General features: G+C 30.5%; 1 protein-coding gene across 9 annotated transcripts in view; it reads right to left on the bottom strand.

The window, feature by feature from the left end:
* The window catches only part of LOC139987841 (neurotrimin), a 314,724-nt gene that overhangs the window by 48,710 nt on the left and 249,951 nt on the right, over positions 1-16,063 (bottom strand). For all 9 annotated transcript variants that reach the window (XM_072004576.1, XM_072004575.1, XM_072004580.1 and 6 more), the window contains 3 exons: positions 11,642-11,745; positions 4,679-4,886; positions 2,793-2,948 (listed from right to left, as the gene is read on the bottom strand). In XM_072004576.1, coding sequence (XP_071860677.1) covers positions 2,793-2,948; positions 4,679-4,886; positions 11,642-11,745 — 468 coding nt within the window. The remainder of the gene's footprint in view (positions 1-2,792; positions 2,949-4,678; positions 4,887-11,641; positions 11,746-16,063) is intronic.

The following is a 16,063-nucleotide window of genomic DNA, read 5'->3' as shown; positions in this document are numbered from 1 at the left end:
AGACAAGATGCATGCTGATGAACTCCATAAATTAGAATGTTGAGGAAAATGGTGATATTAAAAGAATGGAATTTAGGAAATTATTATATTTTATCCGTTAAATGTCACAACGGTTATTATTGTAATTATGCTATTTTTCCCTCGAATAATTTTCGTAACCTTCGTATTCTTCTATTAAAATTCTATCAACAGACTCTTTGGTACTTTGACGTGGATTAAAACGATTCGGATTTCTATTGGCTTCCTAACGAGAATTCTTAACGTATCGATATTGAGTCTCAAACGATAACTCCATTACTATTGATATTAAATAACAGATCTGGAAATCGCAATTTCTGAAACCAATTTAGCTTGTGAAATTCCGGAACAGCCTGTTTGCCCGACACAGCACAAATTTCAATTGCTGTCCGAAGCGTAACGTATCCTAACTGGAACTCCCAAAACGTGGTACATTGAACACGTTCTTCAATGTAATCTAGCATTCGAAGCAAAATAATAATTTAGAGACAATCAAGTATATACCTCTGTTACAACAAAAACGTCAGACCAGCCATGCAAATTTAGATGTTATAACTTTACATGTTATGGATATATGTAGGCGTTTGATTGTTCAATCCTCATAATGACATGTTATTTTAATTATGTACGTACCGATCAATTTTCACAAGGTTACAAAATATTCTAATTGTTCGAATATAATTCGAATAAATAAATATAACAAATTATATAAATGTTAGTCTAATGTAAATAAGGGATTATCATGGTTATTCCGTATTAATGGCTGATGGATAATTTTTCATTTATTAATAATAACTGAAATATTTGATTATAAATAAAGCCAGGGTTTTCATAATTTAATTATAAATTCTACATTTTGTAAGAATTCATTGCATGTTGTCGGTATTTTAGTATAACAACACCAAAGATGAATAAATTTTCAATAACAATACATAAAGGGTATTAACTTTACTTTTCAAAATACACCGTTTCAAATAGCAGAACGAGATGTAGCTATGTATTATTTTTTAATTATGCAATTCTTAATCTTTTTTTCAGAATGCAATGATTTGTTATTTTTATATATTATTAATAATATTTTGTAAAATTAATTTCAATAAATTAATATTATTTAAATTAAAATTAAATTCAATAAATTAAATATTTACAATAAAATTAAATCTAATTTTGTTTTCTCACGTCATTAAAAGGAATCTCGTTTAAATGAAATTTCTACGATATAATTTCAGACAGAAATATTTAATTCATTTTGACAAGCATACTTTACAATCATACCCGTACATATTTTGTGAAAGGTAAATCGAGAACTTAACGAAATAGGTAGCTAAATGTCGGAGCTGAATACAGATAAAGTGAATATACATTCCGGGCAAGTTTGACATAGAAAAGAAGGATCGTTTTAGTCGTTTGCTTTTTTGTGTAGCATCCGAAAAAGCGATATCGTGTGTGAAACGGCGTTACCTGTATCCGTTCGGCTATCGATTGTCGAACTGAGAACTATCCGGAAACGACGAATCAACTCTTGAATACATTTCACACCAGAGTTTCACAATAAGAGCCAGATATACCGTATTCGTGAATAATTATATTGCTAACCAATGCCCTAGCAATAATTAATCATTTAAATCTCTAATTGATACTTCATTCCCTCTTTTCTCACGTGTAATTAATTGTTGCATTTGGTTTTATAAATTACCTTTTTATTATTATAGCCACTTTGTATCAATAGATATATTTTGACTAAGATTTAGGAAGATTTAGATTTATTTTTTCTAAAATATTAAGGAAGATTTAGCATGGTTGTTTTTACGAAATGTACCAGATATGATATTAACGAAATTAAATATAATTCAAAAGAATTACTAATTTAAAATATTATTGAATAAGAGACGGAAAAATAAAATTTGAATGTTAATATTTGTACTAGAGATTGACAAAAGAGATTTTCATAGACGAAAGAAGACTGTGATATTAGCACTTCAATTCGAAGCCAATTTGGTGAAGTATTAAATTATTTGTCATTAATTTACTGAATACGTCGTGTGAATCGAATTTAGATCTCGTTTTATCGCGAGAATTATAAATCCCTGGCGCGAAATTAACAATTCCTTCGTGACTGAATCATTATATACGACGTAATTAATGAAAATGTCAATCGACTCATTAGCGAAATCCGTCATCCATCTAATATGATAATAACACTTTCACACGTTCAGCTTTTCTAAACATAATTAGTCGCACACCTCTTAGCGCCAGTAATCATTAAAAAAAAATCCAAACATCACACATATTTTCACAACTGCACATGATATTTGTAACATAATCTTTCTTATTTGCATAATTCATAGAAATATCCAATCAATTTTTACTAAAGAAACTTCAGAGTCACGTTATCGCTAACACAGATTTCTAATTTAGATTAGGCGAATTTAGAAGTCTTAATTAATTAACCCTATGTACTATTATCTAAGGCTTCAAGTGGAGATCCTAATCCTCGTTACGTTCCAAATTCTCATAAATGACAATGGTATTGGTCTCCTACTCTATGGAGTCTACATGCCTTCGAATTTATGTAACGTTTATATATCAAACTTAATGTTTTGCTTTACGTTTTGATTATTTTTACGGAAAATTAAATGTAATGTGCGATATCTAAAATATTGAACTGAATCAATCTTCAAATGAATAAATTGTTTTTGTCTGCCCTCTAAAAAATCATTTATCGTATTTGTACTGTGGTAAAATTTAGGAAGAAACCATTGATCGAAACTCACCGTTATCCCCGTTGTAGTTTATGTTCTTTCCATCTTCTCTGCGCCACATGATGTAAGGTTCCGGATAGCCTGAAGCTTTGCACGTCAACGTCACGTTCGAACCTTCGCGGACGACCATGTCTGTGCTCGTTTCCTTCGTGATAATGGAAGGCGGCACTGCGATAGAGAAAACACGTGGAAATCAAATGAATAATCGTCTTTTATGCTCCACACGGCGATCTAGTTCTTATACTTAACCTGTGTACCCACGGGATCAATACTAATTTAAAAGAACTCCTTTCAATGTTTCACAATGTTTTACATTGTAACGAAATTTTTAATGAGGCAAGAATAAACGCACTGAATTATTTGGTTTCATTAGAAAAAAGGTTTTATTATTCGGAAGATTTTTCAAACGAAAGTATGTAATACTTTTCTCTAAAATAATATAAAAAATTATATATTTGAAGAGCATACTAATTATGAAAAGCGAGCTGTCTTTCTTTTTTATTATTCTACAAAAATAGTGTATATTTTCAACAGAAAACAGAAAAAGTTCAAACTCGTGCTTTTCTCTGCAGAAAAAATAGATATTCAAAAATTTTTCTAATGAAAGTTTATTCAGCGCCAATAACTATGGAAAACTCATTTTTGACAATCCAACAGCGGTGATTCAAAACGTGACGAACACCATAGTTGCATGTTTGGAAAAGAAGAGCGGAAATTCTGCTTTGCATTCGTTATATTTCAAACAGTATATGGTTGCGAGAAATATTTTTTTATCGATTTAATACGCTACATGGAAATTGAATATAGTATAGGTTACTATTAGAAATGTATACAACATAATGTTTCGTTATATTTAAAATTTGATTATAAATGCTGGCCTAGTCTAATACTATCCATACTACCGTCTTCAAAGTAATTAGACTCTTGAATTGACAGAAGTTAATTAGAAAATTAGAAATCAAAGGACCAACATCAATTTTATCTTGCGTTACTATTATAATTATCCATACAAATTACAGATATCACAAGATATATATTGATTGTTAAAATATGAAAACTGTTACTAAAAATATTATATGCTGACCGTAAAAATCCAATGTTAAGTTGAAAGGATTTTGATAAAATTGGTTTCAGTTCTAGAGATACGCATAAAAATGGTACAAGAAAAATTTCAAAAGTAGAAAAATATACATTTTAAATTATAGTTCTTACTATAAGATAGATAATAGATAGTATTGTTAACACCCTGAAAGTGTAACTTCAAGCTAATTTGTCGCTAATCTTGTAGAAACGTAAGTACTTCGGTTGCTGATTGAATATTGGAAGCCTGATGACATCTAACCTAGTTTAACAACTAACTGGAAACCTAATTGCTTCAAAGACTAACTGAATCGAGCTGACTAATGCTTGGCTGCCAATTGCTTTTACAATGTTTAAATGTTTCTCTTTTGACGAATCATCAGTTATTTTCTTACGTCATTTTTTATTAGGAAATACATTTCCTGGTAGAATAATATTTTTTCTTTGGAAAAGCTATTTAAAACCATTTTATGCTTCTGCTATACTTTAAAAACAATTGTTGAAGAATAATCCATTCATATTCCAAATAAAGCACAGGAATTCACGCTTATATCCGTTTGGAAATAAAAGTTTTACGAATAATTATTTTTACTAGTGCGAATGAGAAAATGAAATATAATAACAATGATAAAAGCATCAAATATTTTTGTAGATCCTTCCTTCTTTATATGTTGTAATATTATTCTTCCTCCACATATAGAGATTATTCTCCTTTTCAAACGAAAGTTTACTTTAAAATAAAAATTTTTTAATCAAGAAAATAATATTTCAGAAGAATCATAAATTCTAGCAACGTCAAGTTGTAATAACGAGCTTACCTACAACCTCCAGGTAACCCTGTCGACTTCTCATCGGATCCGTGTTCACCTGACACATGTACCATCCACGATCCACTTCTTCAACCTTTTTTATATGAAGGTACCATGTTCGGTGGTCGTTGTACGACAATGAGATCCGTGGGTTTTGCGTGATCACGGTATGGTGGATGGACAGGATTGTCTGTGTATCGACGCGCACCCATGCCACCTAAAACAAACAAACGTGGACACGTGTATGAAGTTTGCTTAGGATAACGTAATGTTCATTCAGGAGAAAGGACATTATTAGTGGAAACTTTTCTTATGTTTCTGCACGATTGCCACAGTTTATTTAAGAAACATGTAATAATATTAAGGGCAACGCTATCATAAATGGAATTATGCTATAAAATACAAAGAGTTACTTGTTTTATTATTTTTCATTATTTTATAAATAGTAATACTATTATTAATTAAATTAAATAGTACAATAGTATTAAGGTTAACATACAGTGGTTCACAGACTATATTTGCGTTCATTATATTACAAAGTCTACAATATCCCAATTCTATTAAAATATAATATCTACATGTGTGTTAATTTTCTGTTTGATGAAATTTCATGATAATTGATGTGAAGTTTTATATGAATAAGAGAAAAGGAGTATAGAACTGACATACATATACAAAAGTCGATAAATATGAATATCCATACATTGTTCATACATTCTGTTAATATCGTTTTATTTGTTTATTGTTTGTTCTTTCATCAATGTTATTATTTTAACATGAGTTTTTGAAGGTATTGAGTATGATCGAAATATTTCATTTTCTCAGAATAACGATAAAAATAAATTCATGCAGAGTTAATTAAGAATTTGACAAATGCTCAAAACTAGTTAACTCGTGTAATACTTAACATCAAACATTTCACTGGGAGAATGTTGTGCGAAAAATGGAAGCTCGTAGTGGAAGTAAACTGGTGGAAAGTTATACATACTTTATAGGGAAAACCATTTATCTTCGTCACTTGAATATCAGCTTAATTACTTAGGTTATTAAAAAATTTTCTAGCTAGTGATATCTAAACGTCATTTTCAGTCATTTTTCTTGACCCCATTAAGTTTCCAACGATCTCTTTATATACTCATTCATTAATGTATTATAATTGTTCCTTCTGACAAATAAAAGACAGACAGTTTCAGTCTAGTGGTCAAGCCAGGTGATTCAAATTCTAAATTAAACTTCTTTTGAAAGAATGTTGTTCATTTTCTAAATCCAATTCTTTATTTTGTAAAAGTAATATGGAAATTACTGTACCTAATGAACATAAAAAGTATATTACGTCATCGTCTTTACTTAATATCGTCGCACGTTGTGCTCGTTTCGTAAGGAGCTTCTAATAATCAAACATGCTTCGCGAAAATGCACACGAAAGGCTTAGCGTAATCGGAGGGTGTTCGCGGAATGGCAACATGGAGATTTGTTACATGAGATTAGTATGAGAAGCATCAGAGGGATTACGTAACAACATAATGCCAACTAGGATAATTATTTCAAATCCAGACGTAAAGAACGTCAACACTCGCTTAAATTTCCTGTTATATTAAATACGAATGTTATAGAATAGATATAAATATGCATAAAATTAACTTAAATACTTAATGGAATAAATTTCATTCATTAAATATTTTAACTAGTATACTTGAAAATATTAGAACAAACTATCATAACGAGTATATTTTTACATGTGATTTATACACTCCTGCATAAATATCAATTCTAATTATAAAACTACTCCTACATACAATATCCTGTAATAATAAGCATTATTCATTGTAACATAAACTGTATTTAAAATAACCGAATAAAATAATATTTATATTATAAGTGTCTCATTACTTTCTCTCGTGTTTCATAAATATTACGTGCGACAAAGTATCCTTGCATGTTCCTTAAACGTAATTTCTACGGCGTATCGAAAAAATCTTTTACCTTGTATACGTTGAAAGGAAATCTTGTTTCGGAAGAAGGAAAAAACCATGGAAAAGATTAACGAAGTTTTCTATTATACCGCGTTCGATGGCAAAATGTTCGTGTTTTCTTTAACACGATGTTTTATAGGTTTTGGTGTTACTAAGAAAGTTGTAGTAGTTAATAGAATCTAATTATTTCACACTTCCCACCTTATTTTGCATCATGAAATTATTTCGGAAAAGGGGAAAAGATTTGAAAAAATGTATTTTGCTGCTTAAAATAGATTTTCTTCAATCGTTCGAAATTCTGAAGATATTTCCAAAATGTTCCACAATCCTTTTCTTAGAATATATTTTCTATCAATATATTTATTCTTATAATATAATTATTGATTAATATTATAAGCTGGAAAATCGAAATCAAGAGAAATAAAGTGTTCGATAGCATAAATTCGCTTGTGGGATTGTTCACGCGTACATTTTCGATCCATTCGATCCGTGATGTTTCCCTTCGCGGAGCTTTGGACACCCTATGCAACATCGTTTCGTTCTTATCGGTCGCTTAATCCAATATACTGGCTGGCTTGTATTTCGTATCTTTCGTGGATCTTCGAAACTTTCACAGAATACACCGAATGGAGGGGTAAGTATAAGAAGGCTTAGAATCTACCCCATTTTCTTTCCTTCATCGCTATGCCTTCTATGTGACTAAAATCTCTTTGGGGGATAGAAAATGCGTTAAAAGTTCAAAGATCTTCATATTACGATACTCGATTTTTGCTAATACTTAAAGAAAACCATAAAGGTTGACTTAACATTTTAAATGAGATACTTTTTAGTTAGATGATAGAATTAGGTAATTCTTGTTTCATAATTTTGTATTAAACATTGACGGATGATGATTATCGAGAATTCTATTTCTAACAATTTTGGAAAATTGCATATTAGCTATCGTGTAATATTCAAGGAAATTTTTGTGTGTATCCTTTATCAAGCAAATGTTGTATAAACGGTTACTGCCAAATTTCTATGAATTTACTATAAAAATCACGTTGAAAAGTTTATCAATACGAAACAAAATACATTATAAATTTGCAAACATCGATTCAAATATTAACTTAATGATACATTTTTTGAAAAGTGGAAACCTTAATAATAAAAGATGATTAACATTTAAAAATTAACTTGTACCTACCATGAAAAAGCGATCAACTATTTAAGAATTTTTCTCGAAATAATTACACAGATATATAGAATAATTTAAGAGTTAATATTCACTGAAAAATGAGATGCAAAATGATGCAAAGTTATTTAATATAAAATAAAGTACGATGAGAGCACTTCGTTCAAACTAAGTGTGATTTATATAATGCGCCACCAGCTAGACTGTTACAACTCATCGGCATCCTAAAGTCTGCTCGAACATCCTCTAAAATGAGTAATTACTTAATTATTAGGAAAGTAGGTGCTGCAACTTTTGAGCATTTAAGGTTATTTGGGGATGAACGCTACGGTACTATTCGACATTTTACTATCTCCATTTCATAATACCTTCACTTTAGATATAATTATGCGCATCTACATTGAAATACATCTACAGTAGAAAGTGCGAAGTTTGGGAGCAATGGAATGAGAAGCTAACAAGTAAATTAACGTAAATAGATGATAAAGAGAGTAAAAATGATCTGTAATTAAAATACACCATTTTTCACCAAAATAATACATGCTTTAAAAGTATACCGATAATAAAATGATTTTCTGTTCTACAAATTTATTATTTTAAATAAAGCACCGAAAAGCACTTATTCCTTTTAACATTAGACCCAACTAGAACGAACATGATCCAAAAAGTGTAAGTGAATTAAAAATTCATACTAGACATGTAATCCAAGCCAAATATCATATTTCTAATAAAACGCTTTAAATCACTCTAAAAATTCAATTTGCCTGTTAAAAAAAAGAAGTTACAACAAGAATCATAATTGAAACTTTCTAACATTCTGCCTTCAAGCAGATCTGCGCACGTTTACGTAAATTTTTCATTCACTTGATACCTGGAGTCCAGAATTACGATATTCCAGACGCGTTAAGAAGCAGACCAGCGATAATTTTTCCAGAGGAGCATGTTTCCTGTTCCCAGTAACCCCGTCTGGGGAATATCAACTTCTGCGAAGGGGGTAGAGGATGGTGGCGCAAGGCGTGATACTTCTTTACGGTTACAGAGTACACCGCATCGGCTAAGGGGAAATCGTGTGAACCGGCGTCGTTACCATATTACTTTAATAATTCAACGTGACACCATCCGTGATGTATTTCCATTGGCGTAACGAACGAGCCAGCCGGCTGAAGTTGACGTTGTTGCGAGTCACGGTTAGAATTACCACCGGACCCAAACGGGCTCGGGTTCCTTGCCTTCGCGTGCGAAATTCTCAAGCGGAGCGTAAAAAAGCTTTGCTTAATAACGGACTTCCTCGAGACGGTTATTTGCTCGTGGATCTAAGATTTTTGGTCGGATACAGAGTAGAGGGGCCTGTTTGTGTATGCATTTGTTAGGTCAGTAGTGTTGATGGAGCGAATACTGGTCAAGGGACGAGTTTTGAGAAATATTTTATCATAATTAATGGTATAGAAATATAAATTTCAGGTTTCGAATACGTCTATGGATCACGAGATGTTTAGCAGTAATTGAATATTTTGAAATACCTAGGTATTGTGAAATTATTCAAATAGGAATTTTTTCTTTGGTTTCACTTAATGTAAAGGGGCTATGGAAAATTCAAACTAATCCAAAGAAAGAAAGAATAAAGATGAGATAACTGATCATCAAAGCGTAAAAATTGATTCATGAGAAATTAGAATATTACAATTTTAGCAATGCTATAAACTATTAAATCTTGGTATTTCTAGTCTAAATAGCGATAGATATATCGTGAATCCATAATAGAATGAAGAAGCAGTTTGTGGACACGAAAGCTACTTCTACTTACATCTAGTTCCGTAGCTGACTAGCATCGTCATCGTACTACTTACTACTAATCTCTCAGTTATCAAGCTATCCAAGTATCAAGCTGACTAAGTTGTCGCGCCACTTTGATTCGAAAATTTCCAAAATTTCTTATAAAGCGATACAACGTGTTTTAGATAAGAAACAAATATATACAAGACTCCAAACAAATAGATAGGGACTTTCAAAGAAACAAACTATTGATTGAGATTATCTTTTACGATATTAAATATATCGTATACGGATAATATTGAAATTAGTCTTTTGGACATTAGATTTCACATAGTAATTTCGTTAGTAACGCGTATAATCTAATATAAGATAATTAGAAAACGCAGGCGTTTTTTATAGAGGTGAAAGTAAAACTGATCAGAAGACTTACAAATTTTAAATTTACGTTTTTTATACTGGAATGTCTCGAATTTCTGGAAAAGCACGAGAAGGTACTCGTTATACTTTCACTTTCATCGAGCAGAATTTAGTGTACGTTTATTCGACGACTTGTATGCGGCTTTCGTCTGTACATATGTGGAAGGGATATAGGACAAAGAATTAGATGGGAGACAACGTGAGAAGTTTATAGATTGAGTTGAGTGACGTGCTGCTGATCCTGGCCATGAAATAAATATGATTGTATACTTTTTTCATCTGTTTTTACATGTAAGGTGTTCATGCGTATTTGATCTGCCGTACAAGTTGCATTTACTTCAAAAAACATATATTTATAAAATTTTTCAAAATGTACTATTCTGCTACAAAACTCTATTATTTAATTAAATCAGATTAATTCATTCTGTATGTGTAATATAAATTCATATCAATGGATACAAATCCATTCGTGTAAATTAACTTCATTTATGGTCAAAAGCATCGAGATTACAATAATTGCAGAATTCAGGGTTTTAGACTAGCGTGTTGCTATTAATAATTATTTCTTATCATGAATACTATAATATGTACTTCAATTTAGTATAGTTCTATACGATAATTTTGAAACATTAACAATGAACTTTTGCAAACGTAAAATATTCATCCTACAGTTTTCTTTAATTTCTATCACATTTCCATGAATCACCCCATAGAATTGCTACATTATGCAAGCAAAACATTGAGACGATATGACAACGCATGCAGAAATTTTCTTTCATTCGTTGAGTTTATATTGGGGCATACAATTTTAGTGATTATGAATCGTCACAGGCTAATTTTATCATAATGCGTTTTATTTAATACATGAAAGTTACATCTTTCTATTTAGTTCTTTTCGCAAAAATGTTAAACGAAAATTAATACTATTCCAATTACCATCCATAATGAAACTATTTGATCGTTCTTTTTTAAAGAAGTCACGTTCTTCAAACGTAATTTTCTATTGCGAAGATAGAGCACGTAATTTCGGAAATGGATGGTTGAAAGATCTCCCTAAACGTGATACTTAAAATGTAGGTACTAAACAGATTAACATCATAATTTCTCACATTTTTTGAATAAATGTGGATAGTTCCATTAATTACATCTAAAGTTAAATATTTGAGATTTAGTCAAGTATTATCCTCACTTTATTGTTAATTTGAAAATGTGAATTAATCCTCAACTTCTGAGTTACAAGTTACTACTATAATTTAAATTAGATTACATAATTTTAAAGACTTTTCCTATATTTTAAATTCTATATTTTATGTGATAAAACTATTAATATTTCTACATTCTATACTATGTTATTAATTAACTAAAAGATAAATGTATGTATTTTTAATAACATTCAGATAATCATGTATTCTGTCCAAAGGCTTAAAAATCTTTATCATACAAAATAAAGGCTAGAAAATAAAATTAAGTACCCCAAAATATACCGTAGTAACTTGTAGCTCAATAATATCAATTAATAATGGTTAAAAATAAATTTATGGACTTGATGTCATCTGCCATTATCTCAAATTTTGTTCAATTTATAATCATAATTTTATTTCTATGTAAAAAATTATAGGTAATTTCTTTTCCTACCTTATAAGTTCGTAGATTGTCCACTATACAGGCTAACAAAGCATCTCGACCTTTGCTTACGGTCACGTTCTGAATTTCTTCAGCGAACCTGGGCAGGTCTGAGTCTGGAAAACAAATTTAAAAAATCTTCATCTCTATGTGTTTTATATGTTCATATATCAAGGTACATCTTTGAAAAATTTAATTTTGATTTTTATAATTTTGATATTTACATTGAAACGAAACAATTTTTATTTAACTGTTTATTTATTACTTGTTCAATCTACTCTTACTTTCATATGTTAACGTTGCTTATTATTTTGAAAATTACATATTTACCATGCATTACTTGTAAGAGTACAAAGTAGGTATAATTACATATGAAAGTATCTACTGCATTTAATATTTAGTACACGAAAAGAAGCGCGTGTCAAATTTGCACCAGTGTTTCATTTAACATTTTATGTATACATGTTACACATTAATACCACGTTCTACGTATATAAAATTTTATTACACGAAAATATTTTTATATTATAAGAAGCAAAATTTCCTATTACCTAGCCCATAAATATTTGCACGACTAATGATATAGCAGTTTTAAAAAATACTCAAATTTTATAATAATTCGTACACGAAAACTCCACAAATTTGCCCATTGAAAATTTACCATTATTTGATGTAATCATTAGAATATGCATAATTATTAGAAGAATGCAACCGCACAAAATAAAATTATATCTTGTAATGAGTATGCAAAACGTTCTTGTATAGTACACCAATACATAGCACTCTATTTTAACGACAAAAGATTGATAATCAGGATGATGTAAACCAGTCCAATGTTAATTCTCATAAAATAGTGATCTATATATATATTATTATAAAAATTTGATTATATTTTTTCAATCCATGAAAACGTGTGACAGATAATAAATTTATAACTTAATCAATTATAAAACCAAAAGTATAAAATTAAAAGTTAAAATACGTGATTGTATGAATTCAATTGTCAAAATCTTACACGATTGACTGATTCCCACGTCGTCATATACGAAACGAATCACGTTACGAAGGGGATCAATTATGAACAAATGGTATCGAGTTGAACCTAAATACCGTGTATCGTTGGACAATGAACTGGTGAGCAGAGATTGCGAGTTATTATCTTAAGAGCCGCATAACGAGTTCAGGATACAACCGGGGTTCGCCCTTAAAAGCTTTTACCTTCGTTAATGTCTTTACGACGTCCCAAGTACCTGAATTATTTATGGCCTCAAAGAACCCATGGAGAACGAGAAATCGAGGGAGACAGAGTGAAACGAGAATGAACGGGATGAGAAGAGGAAAGGGCGGAAAAAGGGAAAAAAACAGTGAGAAGGGATAAGAACGGGTCACTTTCAGCTCTTTTCAAACCAGCATGCGGCAGCACGAAATGAGGAACGCCGTTAATTATGTCTGTCATACTTTATTATACCGCGGTCCACCGCGTTAATTATGACACCTGCAACGCGAATGCAGGCCAAAAAGGAAACGAAAAAATTCGTTTAATTTATGTAATACAGGTGTTTATGGAAATTGTAACGAATTCTCATCTTGCTTGTGATGTTCTTTTAGCGATAACATGGTTTGTAAATGGCATCATTATAATTTAAACAGAGGCGATTTTAACTCGAAGTAAACTGTCTTAATACGAGAATCGATATTATCTACTTGTTAGATCGATACTGACTTCGTTAGAAGAGTCGATGTCAAAGATTATTTTTAAAATTTTAACAATAATTTCCTTAATGGATTTATTCATGAAAACGTGATTGTAAATATTTCTGTAATACAAAGATCAAAGACCCAGAATGTCTTTCCGTTTTTAATCCTTTAGAAGTGAGCTCGGTTTGGTAAATCAAAGCAAATTTCACTTTTCAATTTCTTTTCATAAATGTTTATTTCTATTGGATAAACTTCGGCGAACACTTGACTGAATAAACAGTTGTATAATACGGTAGAGCCGTTGTTAACTATGAGAACTTTTCAGTATTTTAACCGTAAGTAGCAATTATTGAACTTTAATGTTCAAGAAGAAAGAACTTCTCAATAACCAATTTCAAGTAACTTTAATAATTAGAACAATCGCCACAATTGCGTAAAAAAAATTTGGAATCTGAATGAAAAGTGCCTTTTTGTTCTATTAATTCAATCAACTGTGATTTTCTCTCTTTTTTAAATAATAAACTGAACGTTCAAATGAACGAAAATGAAGCACCATCGAATTTGCTATTCCTTCGAGGGTATTCTTCATAAAATCAACAGGTTTTCCGTTCTGTCTGGTACAGTGCAGGACCATTGAGACTTCAAATCGATATTTCAATTCATCAATGTGGCCATTGGTGTTTCGTAGGCTTGCTTTCGGCCGATATAGTGGTGCATACGTTTTCACGCATATAGAATACACTATGAGTTCTTCCAATCTCGCGAGATGAACAAGTTCATTTGTAATCTCACACACGTGTGCATTTGGCTGTGAGCAGGATTGGAAATAATTTTTCATCCAAAATATATGTACGTTTGCATAGCTAGGAAAATGACACGAGGATAAAAATTCCATTTCTTTAAATTTAGTACAGGCATTCTAACATTGAACATTTCTACCGAATATAAGTTTTAATTACACTAATTATACGTATTTTATAGATTAATATGATGTATGAGAGTTTAATTCTGTAGAAATATTTGCCAAGGAAAAAAGATTTTCCATTTAAATAAAATCCATGTATTATATATCAAAAGATAATTAAAATATTAAAATATTCTAGCCGTATTTAATTATTTCTTGCCAATGAATTAATAACGTCAGCTGTTTACTTTTTGTTAACTTTTTCTGAAAATAATTAATACTGTTCTTATCTAAATTATTGAATTTCGTTAATTTTTCTAATTACTGGAACGATTGTAAACATTAATGCACAAAATGCAGGAAAATGGAAAGATATATGTAAACGTTTCTGGAATTTTGGACTAAATATCTTCAATATATGTAAATTTTCAATGGGAGACACTAAATATTAGAGGAGGTAGGTCTTTAGACCCTTGTCTTAATTATTACTGACACTGTTATCGTTATGGATTGGTTATTAACTACAGCTTAGAACTATAGTTTACGAGCAAACTACTTAGGAAGATGACCTGTTTGAGTTGGATTAATGACTATCAAGGGAATTATACGAGATGGTGTTCATCAATATCAGTATAACTATAAACACATAGAAACTAGACATTTAATATTAAAAGTTATATGACTTAACGAATATCAAAGTGTAAGTATAATTTCTTAATGTATTCAAATAAGACTTCCAAATTATAAATCTGTAAATCCGCATTTTGTAACTCAAAATGTAATGTTGGTTTGATCAAAGTACAACCTTCTATTAGTCCCAATTTTCCGCAATAATAGAAGATACTTTTACTTGGAGAAACGTTAAAGGAAACGTTGGAAATACGTCGAAGTTATGTAATTATTTCAATAATACTCAACCGTTAGTACGTGAAATACACTAGCATGTGCAACGAAAACAGAGTATAATAAAGGCATAAACGTTCCATTATTTCTAATTTAATCAGTCACTACATTATATCAAATTGAAAGGTTTATGCAAAAGCGACGAGCTCAGACTGCTATTAACATTTCTATGCTATTATATATCAGCAAGAAGCTAAACCGCAGTTCGAAACGTTTAGTGAAAATTACAGCCCATAATAAATTGTAAGTAAAAGCACCTGATCATTCGATACTTTCGAAATGATGGAAATCGAATTGTATTCATCCGTTCATATGATTTATTAAGAAAGTAAAATCTTTTTTCTAGATTTGCCTTTTGTCCATTAATTACAAGTAGACTGCGGTTATATATACAGATTTAAATTTTTGTGATCATAACTAAAAGAAGTTAGCACCTTGGCAGAAATTTTTCTTAGCTATTAAATATTACAACGAATAAATATAAATGCAAAAATTTACAGTTTAATTAAACGCACGAATATTACAGTGTTCTCTAGCTAAAAGAAGTCGTTAAATCCCTTAGTATCTTTACCGACAGAGCTGAATAATAAAGTTACAATTTTATAACGTGCACTAGTGTACACTATATAAAAGGAAGAGTGTTACAAGATTGCGGTAATAACGCGGTACTCTGCTTTTGTAACGAGTTAATTAAGACAAGTGCCGCACTTCCAGCTTCACACTATTCTTTAGCAAAATTGTTGCTGGCAGTGCAATTTCAAATATGTAAATCTTGTACATTTTATTAGATACATACGCTTATTATCCTTTTAGACAACGAATTAAATACTGTGCAAATTGATCATCTTAGTAACATTCATATTATGATAAATTAATAAGTAAATTAATAAGTAAGTAATGAACAATTTATGAAGTGCTATGATGAAATG

This window comes from Bombus fervidus, chromosome 5 (assembly GCF_041682495.2).
Source record: "Bombus fervidus isolate BK054 chromosome 5, iyBomFerv1, whole genome shotgun sequence".
NCBI lineage: Eukaryota > Metazoa > Arthropoda > Insecta > Hymenoptera > Apidae > Bombus > Bombus fervidus.
The sequence above is the reverse complement of the archived record's forward strand: the minus strand, read 5'-3'. Positions and strand labels throughout refer to the sequence as shown.